Source organism: Hyposmocoma kahamanoa, unplaced genomic scaffold, assembly GCF_003589595.1.
Source record: "Hyposmocoma kahamanoa isolate Upper Pololo Valley unplaced genomic scaffold, ASM358959v1 192, whole genome shotgun sequence".
NCBI classification, from domain to species: Eukaryota; Metazoa; Arthropoda; class Insecta; order Lepidoptera; family Cosmopterigidae; genus Hyposmocoma; species Hyposmocoma kahamanoa.
The window spans coordinates 8,522,725-8,543,565 of NW_020653719.1; the positions used below are offsets into that span (position 1 = coordinate 8,522,725).

The following is a 20,841-nucleotide window of genomic DNA, read 5'->3' on the forward strand; positions in this document are numbered from 1 at the left end:
AAGATAACCGAAGTACGTAAGAAAAGCTTTAATATTTGATGTCTTGCGAGCCCTATTATAATATACCGTTCTATATATGCATACTAAGCTGCACTCTACAGTGTTGCCACGTGCGTGTTGAAAATGGAGGAGAATAAAAAAGAAAATACTTTTTAATTAAATGACATCAGTTTCAAAAGTCTCGATATTCCCGAGACTGAAAACATGGGTCTCGAGTCTCGAAAAAGTCAAAAAATTGTCGAGATTCTCGAAATTTATGAGACCGAGATTCCCGGGTTGAAAGACCTAGTACTTTGGTAGTCATGCATGACAGTCACACCGATTTATTCAAAGACAGAGACAGATGAAGATTAAAAAAAAAACACAAAACTGAGTTTGTTTACCATGGAGTTTCAAAGGTGGATGAATAACTGAGTGAGTTAGTCATTTGATGACATCGAGTATATAACCAGAAATAGAGACGAAATGTCATTTAATTTGTTTGAAAACTATTTTGCCACATAATTACTGTGACAACTGCGTTACGATTGGCTAGCCCGAATTCGAAACAAATCAAATCGACCAGTTAACTTGAGCTTTGCTATAATGGACGAAAATTGCAAAATTACAAATTTCATATTTAATTACCGATGAAATGTGATTCCGTTTGTTTTGTAATTAGATGTTTTGCTGTTTTTCACTCACCACCGAATAGAACAGCACGGCATTGTTTGAGATATTATCTTTATTACAATAAATACAGAATATTTTTTGGAATATACGGAGACGTGCACACAGGTCAGTAGTTAGCCTGTCTATATTTCAGTGCAAACGGGAGTTGATATTTATAAGAGCAGTATCGCTAATGTGTTACCAGGAATATATGGCCCTTATTTCGTCTCTATTTCTGGTTATATACTCGATGTCTGATGATTTGACATTTATTTAAATCACGGAATTTTATACTGAAACATTTGTACAATGTTATCTCACTAATTCAAATCAGTCAACTAAGTACTATCTGATTACCTGTCACTAACCCACTGGAAGTGGTGGTCGCAGCAGCGGCCCGTCTTCTTCTCGAGTTGTCTCTTTCTAACTGTGCTTCTATCTCTTTCTGTAGATCTGTTAGCTCTTTTTCGCCATCCTCTTCTTCCATTAACTGATAAAATAAACTGGGGTTAGGGTTCACAGTCTGTGCAGAACCATTATATATATAAAGCTACAAGTTCTTACTCACTCATAGAAATAGAACGCATACTTCCTGATATGGTGGAAAAAAGATATTTATACCGTTGTACGCGGATAGATTCCAAAGCAAAGAATCAAATATGAGAAGACCTAAATGTGATCAACGCCCTGCAAAAACTATGATATATGGAGGGAATATTTGTGCACTTTTATGAGGTATACCCTGGTCAAACTGCTAGAGATAGGTAGGTAGGGAAACTATTAGAGATAGGTACGAGGTGTTCGAAGGATTGTCATAGAGATTAATAGTGGTCTGCTTGGGTTAAAAAAAAACAAGATGGCGAATTCAAAATGGCGGCTGAAGAGAAACTTGTTTCGATCCGGCTGAAAATTGGCATGCGGAGGCCTCTAGAAGTGCCGGCTAATAATTTGTTTGAAAATTGGTTTTTCGCCATTTGCAAATATGGCTGCCATAGAAGCGTTCGTTGGCGGAAGAAAAAAAAATGCTCTGATCCCTTTGAAAATTGGCATGTGTGGGTTTCTAGGAGTGCTTGAAAATAATTTATTAGATCAAAATTTATTTTTCGTCTTTTTTCAACATGGCTGCCATACAAACTCTTTTAGCGGCAGATAAAAATTTGCTTTGCTCGGACTGAAAATTGGCACGAAAAGATTTCTAAGATTGTTTGATAATAATTAGTGGTGAAAATATATTTACGTAATTTTTAAATATAGGCGCCATTAAAGATCTATTTAAATTTTTTTGAAACAAAGTCGTAAGTGCCGAGGCTATAGGCCGAGGTCCGAAGAGGGCGAAGTCCAAAGCGTCTGCACGTCATCGCACGGAGGTAATTTACGGAGGCGTAATGGATTACGAGTACAAGATCTCACAATTGTAAAAATGTTAGGCATACTTCCAAGGCGTTGTTGTATCTCAACCGTCTCTCTGTTAGATTCCATTTTCCAGTATTTAGTGGGAAAAAAAGTCGAACTACTGCCGAAATTCCTGTAGTATAAGTACCAAAACAACGATAACCCAGAATGCTCAGACCAAAACCAACTTGACAAGAAATGTTCGTTTCTTACATTGGCCCCAATCGGGAATCAACCTCCTCATCAAGCGCTCATAGTACTAACTGCTGTGCCACCGAAAAGCATGAGCACACCTCGGAAACTGAACCCGACCACGCGCCGCAGGCCAAGCCCGACCCCACCATAAGCGGGGTACAGGGCTCGTAGTATAATATGGCAAGTAGAGTAACTCAATATAAACGTAGCAGCGTCCGCGCGTATAAGAGTGGTTACACACGGCCATTTATAGCAGCGACTCAAACGCGCGACTGCATTGTACAACCGCACGATTGGATCGGTGCAAACGCAAACGACTGCATTGGTACAGTCGCTTATGTTGAATCACTATGTTTTGTTTAGTTTATTGTAAATTAAAAGTGAAATTAATAAATACATGAAATAAACAAATCAGTTCATTAATTTAAAACGTGTATCGCGTTTGCATCGTGTTTGCGTTGTGTTTGCATCGCTTTTTTACATCGCTTTTGCATCGCGTTTGCATCGTGTTTGCATCGCTGCTAAAAGTCGCCGCGTGGGACGTTCGATTGAAAACATTTATACGAAGTGTTTACACCATATAGTCTAATGGATTCATTAACAATAATGTTAGAAAAAGAAGCTGGCTACAACCACTCAACATGAAGAGAAGCTGGCTACATCCACTCAACATGAAGAGTGTGGACAGTTTCATACACAATATGCATAATATTAATCAGCCGTTATCTTAGTCAGCCAAAACGTTGGTTCATTTGAAAAAATAATATACCTATGCGATTTAGATACGAAAAAATAGTTTCAATCCCTAAGAACTCGACGTAAGTAAGTAAGCATACCTTCTGCAATCGTTCTTTATCCCTTTTCCTAGCAGCTCTAAATGCAGGCGGGTCCTGCTCCTCCTCTAGATCTACAGTCATGAACTCCTCGAGCGTAAGAGCACTGGAAGGGGTCTCGCCGAACTCCATGAGGCGTTTCCGCAGGGTTGACTCGTGCACTTTCACTATACGGATCACATCTGCTGGGGTTCGGGAGAAGTTGTGAAGACGTCCTGCTATCAGGAGAGCTAGAGAATCGAAAAAGAGTATAATTTACAGTCTAACAAGTTAATGTTGTAACCTGAATAGTGGTGCCAATTCTGACATTTGAATCCAAAGTTCTTGTTATCAATTAAAGAAATAAGTTCTTTTAAAACATAAACACGGCAAGGGTTCATACAGTTTAATTCCCTATACCAGGAGTATCAAAGCAATGGAATCACTACGGGGTACTACCCAGAGACTAATTCAGATAGGTTCATTCAAGTCGGTCTCACCGGGAATCGTACCTGGGACCTCTTTACACCTTAAGGATGTCGAAGAGCCCTGTTTTCAAATGAAAATTTTTATGTGTTGCCCTCGTGACCATTATATTAACTAATATATGTATAATATTACCGTATAAAAATAGCAAAATCTATTACATTGAATTGTTCTGATGCGTGAGGAATTTCCAGGAAACTTTCAATGCAATTTACGGATTTTTAAGGAAACTTTGGAAATTTATTAATTTACGCCGGTTTCTTTAAAAAACTCTGATTTTACAACTATGCTATAGAACTACAAATGTTCCTTAAATATCAAATAGCAAAAATAAGCAAGTAAATAAATAAATTTGCTATTTTGACAATATTATCGAAACATTTCAGGAAACTTTCCGGCAGGAAAGTTTGCCCATTACTAGCTTCGAACCACCTCAATACAAACACTACATCCTCTATCAAACCACATCGTTCGCGGATCACAGTATTTTTCACTCTGTCACTTAATCTAACCTACCCTGCACATTATTAAACAACTTACCAGCACCACATATACCCGAAGGTCGTCTTCCGGAGTGTATGGAATCCCTCTTCATTCTCTGCACCAATCGAAGAGCCGTCATGCTAACCTCGTGCTGTTTATCTTCAAATTGTAACTGCGATGCGAACCGCAAAATGTACAGACATGGATCTGAAAAATAAGTTCCAGAAGTTTCATACCAGGATTAATACTCGCATTTAGCATTCGCACGTTTTTATCGTGCCTGACTAAAGTGTATAATCTTATACAGCTTTCAAAAGCAAACATTCTCCTTTTATCGTTGTACTTACGTCGCCCCTTTTTAACGCATTCACTATATGGTTTTTCGTACTTTCGTTACGTGCAGGAGTTCGCTCAGCGTCTCAAACGCACATGTGAGCGACTATAGCCCGGTATCTCAAACACAAATATGGGTTCATAGTATTTTTTTTAAGCTCACACTATGGAAACCCTGTATCGGGGTGCCATGACTTCACACCTACACACATAAACAAAACAAATATTTATCCCTGACCGGAACTTCTGTGTGGCAGTCCAGCATGGTAACCGTTCATTCATGGAGGCAGTTAATTTGACATTGGTTTGTTCTCTACTGAAACAATTACCCTAAAATATGTTTTTTTTTTGTATGTATGTTACACGATAACTTGTGGACCGATTTTGATGATTCGTTATTTATTGGAAAGAGGGTACCTTGGATATGGTCTCATTTAAATTTCAAGAAAATATTCCACCTCTAAGGGTGGCAAACTACCCCTAGTTTGAATGACTTTTGAGGTCGGTTTTTTTTAGTACTGTACTGTTTTTACTTGCTCGTAATCGGGATATAAATATAAACCTGTTAACGACTATTTTATATTTTTATACTTAAAGAAATTAAATAAAATCTGTTACTACATAAAATCCACAAACTCACGAACAGACTAAATTTATAAACCATTGCAACTGCCACGGACAGACGTGTCGCTTATTATCATATAAAAAAAAAATATTATGATTTTTTGATGAATTTGAATACTATCAGAGTGGTATCCCTAAAAAGCTTGTCTTCGCGATTGTGTAGCAAAGACTAGAAATATTTTCTATTCAAATTTCAATTTATTTTATTTAGACGATTAAAATCTTCAGTTGATTAGTTTTCCGTCAATATTTTTTTTGTTCTATCCTCAGTTCAGTCGCTGATGCAGCGGCGGCTTCTCTTTACGTCGTCTGCTACGTCAACTATAAGGTAGGGCGGTGGTACGAGATCTACTAGCAAATAGTTATGGAGAAAACGCCAGAAATCACACAATTATTATCTTTAGATATAAATTATGCATGACACGTATACGGTACTTACTCTCAGATTCCTATTTTGAAGTGAAAGGAAGACCTTCGTTTGTATTTGCTTTTGAGTTCCTGGTTATTGGCGAAGCTTATTCGAACTCAGTCTCTAGGAAACGTTGTTTATATCCGAACCTATATGACGTTACAAAAGTTATAATAACAATTTTGAAAACGTTATTTAAGTGAGATTAACGATTAAGGAAAACGAGCGATCACAAAAATAAAATTCTAAATTCAAATAAATATTTATTTATAAGATCGTTTCAAAGGTGGTTGGTTGTGTTTGTGTTTTCGCGGGTTAAAAAAATTCCAGTTTTGGTTATCGATCAATAATCAATATAATAATAATAAATAAATGTTTGTGTTTAGTTAGAAATGCTAAGATAAAAGAAAAAAGAACTCTTTTAATTAGTTGAACAGTGAAGGAGAGGTAAAGAACGCACATCGTCACATTTTGCGGAATAAAAAAATAACATTTATATTTGAATAAATAAGAATTAGATATAAAGTAGCAATAAAATTTATATCTTTTAACTAATTACATAGAACAGTCTTACTCAACTTTATTTAAAAAAACGAAATTAAACAAAATCCACTTTTTAATTTTATTTGAAACAGCTGAAAATTTATGAATTGAAACTGTTTAACATTGATTACATCAAGCTTTAATAAAAGAAAAAAAAAATTCAAATAAGCGCGTTTGCGGCCTGCATTCGATTCGCATTCGTTCCGAGGGGTCTACTGTCGATCTCCGTCTGACATCCGTCCGAAACAATGACTGCCAAATAAGCAATACTTGACCAAATGAAAAGACGCGTGATGCGAATGAAGCTTCATACTGGATACTTGTCTTTTAATTTTTAACCGACTTCAAAAAAGGAGGAGGTTCTCAATTCGACTGTATGTTCTTTTTTCTTTTTTTTTATGTATGTTACGCGATAACTCCGGTATTTGTGAACCGATTTTCATGATTCTTTTTTTGTTGGAAAGGGGGTTTTTTCATAGTGCTCCCATTTCATTTTGAAGAAAATCATCCACCTCAAAGGGTGGCTGTTCACGCATGAAGATTCATTTTTATAAATAGCGCCTAACTTTAATTTAGGAGCAATTACTTTTAGCAATTATTTAGTTGATTTTGCTATTTCTCCAATTCAAGGCGTTTTTCTCTCGATATACTTTGAGTAGTGTCGTAGTGAGAACCTATTTTTATTATCTCCAGTATCAAGTCCTGTATAGTGGATATTTCAGTGAAACTTAGCAAACAGACGTAATTCCACGTACTTTTGAGGTCGGTTTTTTTAGTACTCTGTACTGAGATTATGTCGAATATTATTTATTTGACAGTAATTATTTCGGACGGATGTCGGACGGAGATCGAGAGTGGACTCCCGAATCCGGGACTACACAAATCTACAAAAGTCGGACCACTTCGGATGTCGTTTGTGCACTAAGCCCAATTCGAATCCGAGACAATACGAATAACGCTTGTACACCTACAAATAAAATGATCCCTATGACATTTCGGACCGTCATTTCTCGGATTCGGAACTAATACGAATCGGATGTAATGCGCAAACGCTATAAAGTTTACGGAATTTACAAGAACGCGAGATCAACTTCAAACCACTCGACAAACCTGTATTAGAAGGAAAATAAGACAAATGAATGACAAAAACGACAGTCGGCTCTTTTTTTATTTTCCAAATAGACCCAAAGTAAAAATGTGATATAACCGGCTCCATTATTAGTTCTTCTTGAAAACAAGTGCAAGTTGACATCAGGGCTCTTACTATGCTAGCTTATTAGGAACCAGTCTGATTCAATGCAGTTCAGTTGCCGCGGTGAAAATGAAATGCTTAAATTCGTTTTTTTTTTCATGAAACCATGTGACGGGGTTAACTAGTCGTGTGCATGGTGGTGAGCGACACACCTGTCAGTAACAGTCAGCTTTAAGTCAACAGCTTTAAATCGCAAAGATCTGAACTACCTTAGCTTAGCTCTCGAACGAAGCTAACTTAGCTTAACTCGCGTAGCCGGGGCGTCTTATCATATCGCATTGTTAACAGGTACAATAGTGTATAACTCAAAAGTGTATTTTTTTCAGAATCGACGAAAAACGAATTAATCGTTTCCCGTGAAAGATAATTTAAATGTATGTATAGGCTATAGTTTATTACAAACAATTTCCTACTTGCCAAATGCATTTAAAAATAATAGAGAAAACATAATTTAATATTTTTGAATAAGGACTATTGAACTAGCTCACATGAAGCGTCTCTCATTTTGAGTTAAGTAGATATCTTTTAGATTGTTAGTTTGTTTAGAGAATCAAATTTTACGTTCAATAAGGGTATAATCTTGAATTTCACATATTTTGAGTTATAACACTATTGTAATAGCAGTGCGATATCTAAGTTCACACCGCGATAATCCAGCTAATTAAACTAACCCCTATGCTACCGCTAGCTACGTAAAATATGACGCCCTTCTGCCGCCCTTCATCCCCGCACGTGTCCATAGTGTGTAAGCACGTCACTACATACTATACTTCGTTTCAATCCATTTTGAACAAAAAGTAAACAAACAAGTCACTGACCTGACCATAGACGGTTTAGTGATGGCCAATTGTAACACCGACTACAAATCGATTAATTAATCTAATGAATTCAATTGAGTGATACTAGCGGTTTTTTGTTACATAACCTATATAAGCATATTTAAAATTTCAATTTTATTCCTTACAAATCCTTACACTTAGGGTCGTATTCCAGAACTCTACTCAATGCTCAAGTCAGCATATGAGTATGGTTTAAAGCACTCGAAATGATACTCAAGTCCCTGCCATTAGGGTCGTATTTCCAGTGCTTGAAATCATACTCAAGTCTGCTCAAATCCTGACTTGAGCATAGAGTAGAATTCTGGAATACGACCCTTAGATACTCGTTCGATTGCGATTGAAACGTTCGATGTAATAATCGATTACTAAACTTTAATTGATTGAACCGAATGTTTTTTTTCGAACAGCACTATGCAACCATAGGCAAGTCATAGAAGTATAGAGGAATAATAACCTCGCTTTTGGACTACCATTTTTCAAATACGATTTTACGATGCTATTCAAATGAATATTGTTGGAAAAAGTGATGATATATCAAGTCGAAATCTTCGAAATATACGTGAAAAGAATAGAATAGAATAGAATAGAATCGTTTATTTCATGTTATCAATGTCACAATATTACAATTGGAAATACAATGTTAAGGGATAACTATGATCGTCAGTAATAAAATTATAATAATAATAATGAATATAAAATAAAGTAGTATAACTACTGCTTGTCGAATAAAATAAAATTAAAATTGTTTCAAAAGAAACTCATCGACACTGTACAATTCAATATCCAATAAAAGGTTTTTTAGTCGGGTACAAAACGTTGCATCGTTTCTAACACTTTTCAGGTCTGTGGGTAGATGTTCGTAGAATCGGGGACCTATTACCCGCGGATTTCTAGTTGCAAGTTCGGAAAATGTTACTTATTCGATTTATTGAGTGATTGCTTTATAATTTTAACCAAACAGGTTTGTTTACTTTTTGTTCAAAATGGATTGGAACAGACTATACGTATTTTCTTAGCTTAGCTTTCCCTGCAACTACGTGTGCTAAACTAAGTTAGCTAGATTCGTTCGCGGTGTGGCCTACGCTTTAGACATAAGTCGACAAGTTCCATGTGCCTCTAATTTCACCACAAAGTTTATCATGTACTTCACAAAATTGAGCGACGAAGGCAAGATTTTTACTAGATTATGCGAATATGTGCGTCTGTACATGGTGCGGCGTATGTAGGTTACGTTTGTATGGAGTTACCATACTCGTCTCATTATCTATGACAATAGATAGTACTGTATACATAATTATTTAAAAACGAAGTCGTCAAAATACAAGAATTAATTAAACTTTAAATTATAATACAATGTCGGGTTTCGTTAATAAACAATAGAAATGTGTACGTGGCGACATTCGGGTGTTTTTATTTTGAAATAAAAAAATAAAAAATGTTGACGTCAGTGCTAAGAGTGCGAAAACAAATGAGTGATTCAGTTATTGGTTTGCTAAAACACAGCGTGGAAGCGGTTATAGAGTAAGTATAATACCCTAATGTCACGTGAGCATTTCAGTAACGCTCTTTTATGCCTAGCCATAACATTCTTGTCCTCCCTATACTCCTTTAAAATTAGATACACAGGACAGCCAAGTTAGGACGAACGACGTATATTTGTAGCACGCTAATTATATATTTTTTAAAGACTGCAAAACAAACATTATTTTTTACATGTTTACGTTACCACACACACGACAAACGAAATTTACAAATCATCCACTACTGGAGTCAGGTCACTACGAAATATTAATCTTTATTGATTATGTTTTTTTTTTATTGATTTTTTAATAATCTCTACTGATCTTTATCTTTATGGACTATGTTTGTCTGATATAAGCCCGAGCCCGTCACCCTGAGACATAAGTTGACAAGTTCCATCTATCTACCTATAATTTCATCTGCATCCTTAGAAGAAACCGGAACGCAGTTATGCTCACATTACTGCTTGGGACCAGAAATAGGTAAGGTGGCAGTACTTCACTGGACGAACTGTTTTACAAGGAGCTCCACTGCTACCGTTGACAAGTGCCGTGTGCCAGTAATTTCTCCAGCAGCAGCCTTACCCTTCAACACCGAAACACAGTATGGCTTATTATTGGTTGGTGGCTGATCATTTACACGAGTTGATTTTAGTTACTGATATGATATTATACTCGTAATACTGATTGAAATATGTCATAGTTTAGTCAATATTTTAAGATCGATTCTCCATTTCATTGATCGCGTCCCATCACTGGTACATGAAGTTTGACAAGAGTCATTCTAATCAAGTTTTTGTCCCACGCAAGTATTATTCTCTCACACCTTTGTATTGTATCTTGCAGCACTAATGGGCGTAAAATGCGTATTGTTAAAATATTTTTGCAAATCGTATGTAAATGTAAAAATATGTAAAAGTCGTAAGTAAATTGGAATAATATGCGCTATGGTATATTATGAACAGGCGCGTAGTTTACCATCTGGCGCACGACTCATGTCACGTTCATCCCACCACTTGATATTATAAAAAATATTAAAAATAAGGGAGTGTAAGTATGGGAACAAATCCTTTTTACACAATAGACTTCTCTAAGCAACTTTGCTCATTTTATAGTTCCCTAAAATCCGCTAGATGGCATTAACCCGTTTAATGTAAATTCTTTTTACCGTATCTATGACATAGACTTGCTGCCCTGAACTATGAAATATGTTTGCCATCGTGGTGAAAGCATTTGCCAATTGACGTTAAGTTCTCCATGGTTGATGCCAAGGGCGTGCCCGACATATAGGGAATATTAATTTAGAAGCTCCTTTCGTACACTTCACGTAAATTCTGCATCGCGGTGTTAAGATTTTCCCTCGAGTGATACCTCGACTATCGGTTTGTTTCTTCAGGCTGGGTTTGCCTGATAGCATAAATTTAAACTTTTTGTATTGTATCAACAATAAAAACTCGGTACTTTGTGAACTCTTTGGACCAATCCTACCTTGATGCGACAACGGACTTGGAAGTTTTCTTGAAATTAGTGACATCATTAAAATATCAAACGACAAAGAACCCCTCTATTGTAGTTAATTATTTGTAACTATAATAATAATTTATTCTCTCCCATTCATATACAAGTTTAAAACATAAATCTAAATAAACATACAGCGGGAGACTGGTGCCCAACAAGGTAGACCTGGACCTATCTTAAAACACCAGGGTTCCAAGCCAAATTCATAGTAAAACCAAAAATCTTTATTTCATAGGTAAACAAATTACACTTGAAATCATCATATTCATTAAACTCTATTGTTCATTCGTAAGGTAGATTTCCCGGAGAAGAATGAACGAGAAACTCTAGGGGTTTTCTATGTAAATAAACATTTGTACACATTTATCATTAACAATATTATGTTCAACAACATAGATCGAGACTACCTGCAAGAGCTAAACGAGACACTACCACGGATTTTTGCCATCTAAGTACGCAGAAGCTATACAATAAATAACCTTTAGTACAAAGTTTTGGTTTCACTATGGTTTTAAGCCTCGTGAATGGCAAATATCAACCGGAATCTTATTGTAACTAGATAGCGCGTTCTAAACGTTTAAAAGTAATTAGAGAACTACAGTTCAGAACAGGGTGGTTCGCATTAATATATTAGACACGACGTGATTGATGACTAATACCATCTTCGTCGGCCATGACCATGAGAGCTGTGAAGAGCCCGGTACGTTGGTTTGTTTAAAAAAAACAAACATACGCGATTTTAGATTCGACACGGTAATTTCATTTTACAACGAAAATACATTTGTATTAGAACACAGAACATGAAAAATATGGAGTAGAACTGTAGAGATCGGAATTGGTAGAGTATATTTTCCTAAACTTCAAGTGTCAAAGTAGTAGTAATATTTGTAAAGAGTGCATAATACCTCCCTCTGAAATTCAGGAGTCAAAGCATTCTATTTTGTTCTATATTTTCGATGTGTAACTAACAATTACTTTAATACGGTAAAGCATTAAGAAGAAAAGTTTTGTATGATGGTAAGTAAACTAACTATTTAGTTTTGAATTTTCGCCTTTTATTTTTAATTACTTCGGGATTTGATAGAGAGGTATTATATATTTCATTGCAGTTCTGACTGTCATCATATTATAGATCATAGTTTCTCAAAGTGGTCCCTATCAATTACATATTTAATATTTAATAATCGTTGAAATTTGATTCCGTTTGTTTTGTAATTAGATGTTTTGCTATTTTTCCCCACACCACCGAATGGAACAGCACGCCACCGTTAGAGATATTATCGTTATTACAATAATTAAATTTTTTTTTTGTTTATACGGAGACGTACCACATCAAAAAAAGTTTGCGATCAATAGCATAAGCTCCTATAATTCTTTAAATTTAACTTTATCAAGAAAAAATCTATGTTGTATGCTTTCTTTAAATAGGAATACCCTGTTTGAAATTAAAATATAAAACTATTTTTTATTATTTATTTTAAAAAATTGAGCCAATAATCATAATGTAATAGTGATAGAAATTTCATAGAAAGAACAAGACTGTTTAATTAAACTTAAACAACAATTTATTATTAAAAGGTGTGAATTCAATATAAAATAACTCCTCCCCTGCCTCGAATACATGCGAAGATCCTCCTGGGCATGCTGAGGATCAAGTTATCCAGCATTTCCTAGGGTAACCTATCCCATTCTTCAATAGCGGCTTCCCTGAGCTCTGGAACTGTCTGGGGACGTGGCTCACGGTTCCATACTGCTCGTTTAAGAGCATCCCACGCGTGCTCTATTGGGTTTAAGTCGGGCGAGCCGGCAGGCCAGTCTAATCGTGTGATATCGTATTCTTGAAGAGCAGCATTGACTCGTTGAGCTCGATGTGCGGGCGCATTATCATCGACCAGTACAAATTGGTGCCCATGGTTTACTCGGAATGGTCTGACGATATCATCAATAGCAACTGCTTTGTACATGTCTGCTGTCATGAAGCCCCGATACGGGATCAAAGGCGTTCTAGCTCTAATCATAATGCCACCCCAAAAGGACACCGATTTTCCGCCTTGCTGAACTGTTCCAGTGGCAGTTCTTTGTCTTTCACGGTCGCCTGGTCTTCTCCAGACACGGACACGTCGGTTATCTGGATGAGTGCTGATTCGGGATTCGTCAACGAAGAGACAGTTTTGCCAAATGTTTTCGTCCTCACCTTCTTCATTTTGCCGAAGTCTAGCCCACTGCAATCTTCGTTGTTGACGTTGCCGGGAATTGAGCGGAGCTCGCCAAGACCTCCGTGCTCGTAATCCAGCCTGTTGCAAGCAATTGCGAACGGTCTGCGTGCTAACTTCAAGCCCAGAGGCGGCCCTGACTTCTGCTTTTATTTTAGTGGCGTTGATTGTTGGATCACGGGCTGCCAGCAATCTAATATAGCGCTTTTGGGCAGCTGTCAAAACAGTTGGGCGACCGCTGCGGGGTCGGTCAGCTAAATTCCCCATTCCGTGATACCTCTGCAACGTAGCCACGACACAGGATATAGCAAGTCTGCGTGCTATTACTCTCGTGGTGTATCCTTCTTCCCTCAAAATTACTATTCTAGCTCGTAAAACCTCTGATAATCCTCTTGGCATTTTTTCATTCACAACTTTCCGCGAAAAATATCTTGAATCGCTTATAATTGACTAAATCAGACTTCTGAATGAGCGTAAGCTAGGACTGAAAGCCTTTTTATATGAAAAAACAATTGAACGGGGTCATTGTTTTATGTTCTAATTTATTTTTAAATAAAGAATCTAAAAAGAAGAAAAAATCATAATATAATCTACAGTAACAAAAAAGATTTCAGTTTTTCGAAGTGATCGCAAACTTTTTTTGATGTGTGTACACACAGGTCAGTTGTTGGCGCTGTCTATATTTTAGTGCAAACGAGAGTTGATATTTATAAGTGATATCACTGACGAGTTACCAGGATTGTATGGCCCTTATTTCGTCTCTATTTCTAGTTATATACTCGATGACGCGGTGCTACCGCATTTGAAAAAATAAACCTGCATTATCTATAAAAATTACACTACATTTTTTTTCCTTCCGGTTTTCGTGTAAACTTAATACATAAACAATACGTGTTTTCAATTATTTTTTGTGGTGATGGGCGTTGAAATTTTTTTATCTTGCCTAAGCGGGCAGTGGGCCAAAAAGTTTGGGAACCTATGACATAATAATAATAATAATAACGCACTCAACAAACCCTGTGTCGCGGGTGCCATGGACAGACAACCACAAATTACACCCAAAATAAATGTAGGCCTTACAAATATTTCTCCCAGCCCGGGAATCGCACCTGGGACCTCTGCGTGGCAGTGCAGGATGGTAACCGTTCGGTCACGGAGGCTGTTTCAGACATAGATGAACTTTAGAATGTGCCCTATTGGGATAATCATGAAGATCACCGTAAAATCACACAGAATATACTTCCGTTTAACACGTCATGTCGTAAGACGCATGAACTGGATTGAAATGTTAAGTATGACTAATGGGCATGTTGTATAAACATAAACCTTAATAAATAATACATACAAAACAAACACACTTTACTAGTGGAACAAACAAGATAGTTGGTAGGTACCTACTTAACATTTTACGGAAGAAGCGAAGAAACAGATTGCGTCAATTGAAGCATCGGGTGTAACAAGGGCGTATTACGTAAAAGTGAGATTCAAGAAAATTTTAAATAAAGTTCTAATGTCTTATATCTTTTTAATATTTATAATCTGAATGTTATATACTTTATTATTTATTTGTCCTATGATTTAGCTAAAAGATTCAGGTGTTATTATTATTTTAAAACAATTAGAAACATTTGAAAGAATTTTTTTTCCCCTTGTGTTATCCGCCCTTGTTGCCCCAAACCGGTAAATTAATGGGGCATTCGTTTTATTATTGGTTTTTAAGGAAATAAATTGTGAATCAGTCTTATTTAAAAGTTACATTAAAAAAAATTTAAACGTATTTTTAATCACTCACTAAATTCGCTGAATTGAAATGAATCGACAGAATCATCTTCAGCAGGTCTCACTGGTCTCCTAGATGCTCCATGTTGAGGATGAAGTCTCTCGTTTCAGACATTTCTTTAGATTTAAATACGTTTTTAAAAACTGCAGGTGGTGGTCGAAATTCAAACGCACATTTATAATCCATGCAACAAGTGCGGAGCGCCACCTTCTAAATCAGAGGTTCCCAGGCTTTTTTCTCATAGATCACTTTCAAAATTAAGCTGGTTCCGGTGGACCCCCTGCAGCTACATTTCTACCATATTCCCAAAACTCGACAAAAAATTTAAACATTAGATCTAACTACGGAAATTTGTAACGCAAATTGCTGAGTCCAACCACAAATTAATAGTTTTCGAAAAAAAAAGTGAGAATTTAATTGATTGTGCTGTGAGTGGATGTCTAAAAAGTAAAGACACGTACTGAATATGGAATACGCAAGTTTTTATAAGTAACAGTCGCTGATATAAGCTTCTTAAAATATTATCTGCCTGCATTGATAGGTAAAGTCAAGCCAACATTTTAGTTCGTCACTATCGAAAGCAGATAAATTTTCGTAGACTCCCGCTTACGAATTGTGAACCCCCATTTTTTTGTCACGCCAACGTAGACCCCCGTCGAGTCACCCGTGGACCCCTGGGGATCCACCTGGACCTCTTTGGGAACTAAGGTTCTAAATGAATAAAACTTACGCCATCTAAAAGGGAGATCGAAATGAGTTTTTGTCACCAGATACAAGATAGTGTTTTACATGTTTTAATGCCGAACGCCCGCGTTGTTCCCAATGCTTCAATTGTTAGTTATGGAGTTACTACACTTATCAGCACGAAATCGCGTCAAGCCGATCAGACACACACGCGCACGCACGCAGTTCTATTCTATCTCTGTGGTTTTTTGTTGTGTAGCGTTTGTTTGGCTTTCGTTTATATATACGAAGAGGCTGTATGGTTGGTGGAACCTTTGACTACATGGATTGGGAAATGGATTACAATTTATTTTAAAAAATTCGGTTTGTTGTCATGGATTGATAACAAAATATATGTATATTAAATATTGGTTCTATTTCATTATTTTATTTACTCGTAGAAAAAGTATATTGTATGCAATCATTCCATAATTAGGTCTTAAAATCTCGTACCTGTTACTTAGATCCCTTGGCTTTAGTACTCGACTTTAAGAAACTTCATTAAACAACGACTGCATAAAATACTATTTCGCTCTTATTACATGGACATAAAGCTTTTTCTGACCGGCTTAATGCGATTCTGTGTCGATAATTGTGGTGACGCCCTAAGTACGATGGTAAGGTGAACTATGTTACGTCCAAGACTTGAGCTTGTTCTGTTATAGGTCTGATTATTTCAAGATGTGCCTAAGTTTAAAATAGTCCTAAGTTCCCTTAATTATTTTGATCGGTTTCTACTGCGACAATTGAAAAACCGTGGAGAATGTTCACTCAAAATACATCTTTGTGATTGCCTATAAGGTTACAATAGCTACAAGTGCCACAAGCGCAGGACACATGTGTCTTTCCCTATCTCAGCGTTTTCTTGCGCAAGTGTTTGAATCCCAATTGAAAGTTATGTTTATCTATAATTTTCGACTTACACACTGAAAATTTAGCAGTTAATTTTAAAACTTATAGCATAGATGGTAAAACAGAGGGAAGATGTCGGGATTGCAAACCGGTTTCTGCATCCTCTTGGGTTCTTGCGGACTATACGAGTACATAAAGGGATTATTTTAAAATCTTTCCTGCGAAATATAATTTGTTTAGCTTTGTATTCTTGGGCTCTTTCTTACTATTATGAGCAGTGATCGGAATAGGTAGACTATATTTGACTAAACTTCGAGAAACAGAGACAGAAAGGGCAGACTTCTTGATGTTTCGGGACGTCACTTAAGTACATCAAAAATGAACGTTATTTGGGATAGGTAGGGAAACTATGTATATTTATCTAAATTTTGCAAAGAGTTGTTGGAACCACCACTTTTTCGGAATACTTAAGAAAATTCCGACAAAAAAAATTCTTAATTAATATATGCAATTAGAATGATTAAGTACGTATTTCAAACGTACTGCTGTTTTATGCACATTCCTCCGGGATAGTAAAACTATCGCATTTTCATTATATTTTTTTCATTTTAGTCGCTATAGTTGGCAGGCCCTGCAGCATATAAATCTCAAGTAATAACAGAACCATAATAGATCTGAACCAAGAATTAGATAAGTCTCCCGACAGTGATATCTTTTATACTATTTGGGAGTAGCTATTCCTTTATTTTCTTCTTCTTGAAAGTGCCTCTCTAACAAGTGATGGTTACCAGTCAGCTCACCTAATTGATTCCTACCTCTGGCGAGGCAAAACAGTTTAGCAACATCTCGTGATCCCAGACCAATCTCGTATGTTTCGCAGGTATGATTTCCTTCTACGGTTACATTTCGTTCAAACGACATGTCTCATCCCTTATTTTATCAGTTATTTTACCGAATTCTCCGTTATCAAAGTTCGGAGTTTTATATAGGATTCGTCATAACGCCAGAACGTATTAAGTGCAGGGCAAGTTGTTGCAAGGTCTTCAAGTAAATACTTTGTATGCGTCAACGGTAATGTCGATATGTTGTCAGACTATTTATCTTTTACTTTTTGCTAGTCATTTGTTGTTTCTTGCTCGATAATATTTTTGTCACCGTTGATTAGATTGTTGCTTAAGTACTTTACACTTTGACATGTTTGTTAACGATATTAATTTTATTCATACTTGCCCAAATAGCAAAACAACCGACATTCATATATGGACTTCGGCCCCGTCACATATTGATTCCTTTGTTTGTGCCCAATTCCATTTACATTTACGGTTGATCTCGATTTCACGAATGCCTACGCTTTATTTTAAAATCCTCATCTTGTACTCCACTGCAACGACCTCCAAAGGATGATTACGGATTTTACAACTCTGTACATTACAGTGGCGAGGCGTCCATATAACTCGATTCCCACCGGCTTGCCTAAAATTTTCCAGGTATCATCAAATATCATAAATATTTTAAAGTAAATTACTACATTTTGTGCTAAGTTTACGTGTACAATAAAATTAACCAGTGAAATAAAGTATACTGGTATCTTGTGTGCTAATAAGTTTGTTAAGACAAGTGTTCTTTGTTTCGTTCCTCGTCAGTACATTATGAACTTTATTTCATCAGGAAATTATCATTTTGATATTTTTCCCATCCAAATGTGATTTCCTTATGACATCATTGTCAGGTAGCCCGACCTTACGGTTTCCTGGCTGGATTGTCGACCTCCGGTTAGCATTGACTATCATGTCCAGTTTTCCTGATCAAACAATACACTCCAGTCATGTACAGTTGCGCAAAGAGAGGCAACTCTTTATGATGCCTGGTTGGTTTTTTAAGGCACTGTACTGTGTGTATATGTCATCATATACAGCGCTCATTTCTGAGCACATAAGATTTATGAGTAAAGAATTATCTAGAAGCACAGTAAACACAGTTGGTAGACAGCCCGTAAATATGATGAGTTAAACGCTAATGAATTACAGTTTACACATTTACAAATGCCATGAACTTAGACATTTTTATCAGACAATACGCACTTTTTTATTTTTCCAACAGCACGTAATCTTTGTAATAGAAGTGTTTATGGGTACGGTGCGCGTGGTGAATTTTTATCGTATATACTTGACTCGCCAACTTTACGTGCAGACAAATTATATAGATTTGAATGGGAACTACTTATTAAAGGGAAACCGAATTAAATGTTGTTCATTGTTCACTGTCTATTGTCTACCTGTGTAAAGGTCTTGTTTTTTTAAATTGACTCAAAGCTTTTGTGGCTGTCACAGTGGCATTTACATAGCTAAATAGTGGTATTTACTTAATCTCGCAAAATTACACATTTCTAAGTTCTTTGTCATCAATTTGTAGAATTTTGGTTGAAATACACTGTTAATTTGAAATATAAGGTTTCCTTTTTGTCTTTAAATCCCGAAAATCTGTAATTTCAATTTTTCACTGTCACAAAAGCAAAGTTTTGCGGGGACATAAAGGTATGCTAGAAACAATTAGAAAATATATTGATAACCCAGATACGAAAATCGTGTTACATGGTGTAATATGAGAAATAATCTAAATAAAACTCCAGAACAGCTTAAGAAGCTAGAGCAAGTGGAAATAAAAATAAATGTCTCGAATTGCGACCGCGATCTGGAATATTTGCGCAATGTGGGACAGTTTTTAGGAACCTGGAGACTTAATGCAGGTTGCCGAGGACTGCACGTTGTGCCGTTTGACGATGTGAAAACTAAAGAACAGCCCCATATCTTCATTAGTTTTGATTATAGTGACCCTCAATACCGATCCTTAGGGTATACGAGAAGGGCACTATAACCTGTGCGCGCACAGGAAACTTACAAGTTCAGGTTCTGACTCCAGATCAGCCAGTGTATAGGGTTGTCACAGACCTCTGTCACTTGACTTCATCCGATTCTTCGAGAGGCTAGTACCTTGGGTGAGCCGCTCCGGGTGCACGTACGGTACCCTCCCTATTTACCAGATATGTACCCGATTCGTAGACATGCTCACTTTCCGTTATGCATTGTAAAACTAAAGAACAATACATAATTCCTAACACATCTGTTAGTGGAAATAAAAGTTGTATATAAGATACCAACAAAATACGTATAGGTTCACTGTGGCTGGTCAAACACTAGGCACACAAACATAAAAAACAATAATACTTAGAGAGACTTAACGATGTTTTCCTCAATAGACAGGAAGTAGGTCGGTAGGTCAAATATAATTGGTAATAAGTAATTATTGAGCCCTACGCCAAAATTAAGATAAGACAAGAACATAATAATGGTTTCTTAGAAAACAAGGACCAATGCGTCTGGAAAAGGTCAATAAGTATTGTTCAAGAGAACAATGAATTTTCTCAAGTAATTATTTGATTAACACGACAGCGTTTTGAATCGATTAAAATTATTATTTGTACTCATTTTGTACTTGTTTATTTTATCAAAAGCCCTTATAAGAGATAGGGTTCTTTCTTCTACGCAAACTCAAAGTATTGAAAATTTTAAATAACTAAGGTTTTATATTTAATAATATTATACACATGTTACACATAATACATATTTAATGTATTAACCAGATCCTCTTAAGACGCAAGGTCCTTCCTCTTCCTCAATTCATTTCTTTTTGTTACAATTACTTTACACATATTTTTTATTTCTTTAGTGCACGCAATGGCTTCACGCTCATTATAGTGACCTCTATATATGCCTCGTGCAAATTTTATCTCGTACTCAGTCCACACAAAAACGATCAAGTTCTATAGGTAATAAGATCTAAAAAAAATGAAAAATGCATGTAGATAAGTATATCACACCCGAAGGCTTTTGTTTTGGTCTATTTCGTAAATTTTTAGATTATTCGTAAATTTCGAAGACGAACAGCGGCTCAGCCGCGGAAATCTAAATTTAGAGTTCTGTGGTCTCGGCTGTCTTACACTAGTGAATTTTTGTAGATTCTACACGATAAAGAAAAGCAACTAAGTATGGAACGCCTTCTGGTATCGAATAAGCTTCGTCATCGTTAAATTTCAAAGATACACCTTGAACTTAACAAGCTGCATGAGCGTTTGCATGACCAAGCACTCTTTGATACTTGTTACTAGTTTCTATTCAATTGCTCAATATTTCGTCAGATCAAGTGCATTTGACAAGTA

At 36.3% G+C, this 20,841-nt stretch overlaps 1 protein-coding gene across 1 annotated transcript in view; it reads right to left on the minus strand.

Annotated features, from left to right (window-relative positions):
- The window catches only part of LOC113226526 (transcription factor IIIB 90 kDa subunit), a 55,161-nt gene that overhangs the window by 14,181 nt on the left and 20,139 nt on the right, over positions 1-20,841 (minus strand). Inside the window, exons 4-6 of the mRNA XM_026459173.1 lie at positions 4,077-4,226; positions 3,075-3,301; positions 1,009-1,141 (exon numbers count right to left, since the gene is read on the minus strand). Of these exons, the coding sequence (XP_026314958.1) occupies positions 1,009-1,141; positions 3,075-3,301; positions 4,077-4,226 (510 nt within the window). The remainder of the gene's footprint in view (positions 1-1,008; positions 1,142-3,074; positions 3,302-4,076; positions 4,227-20,841) is intronic.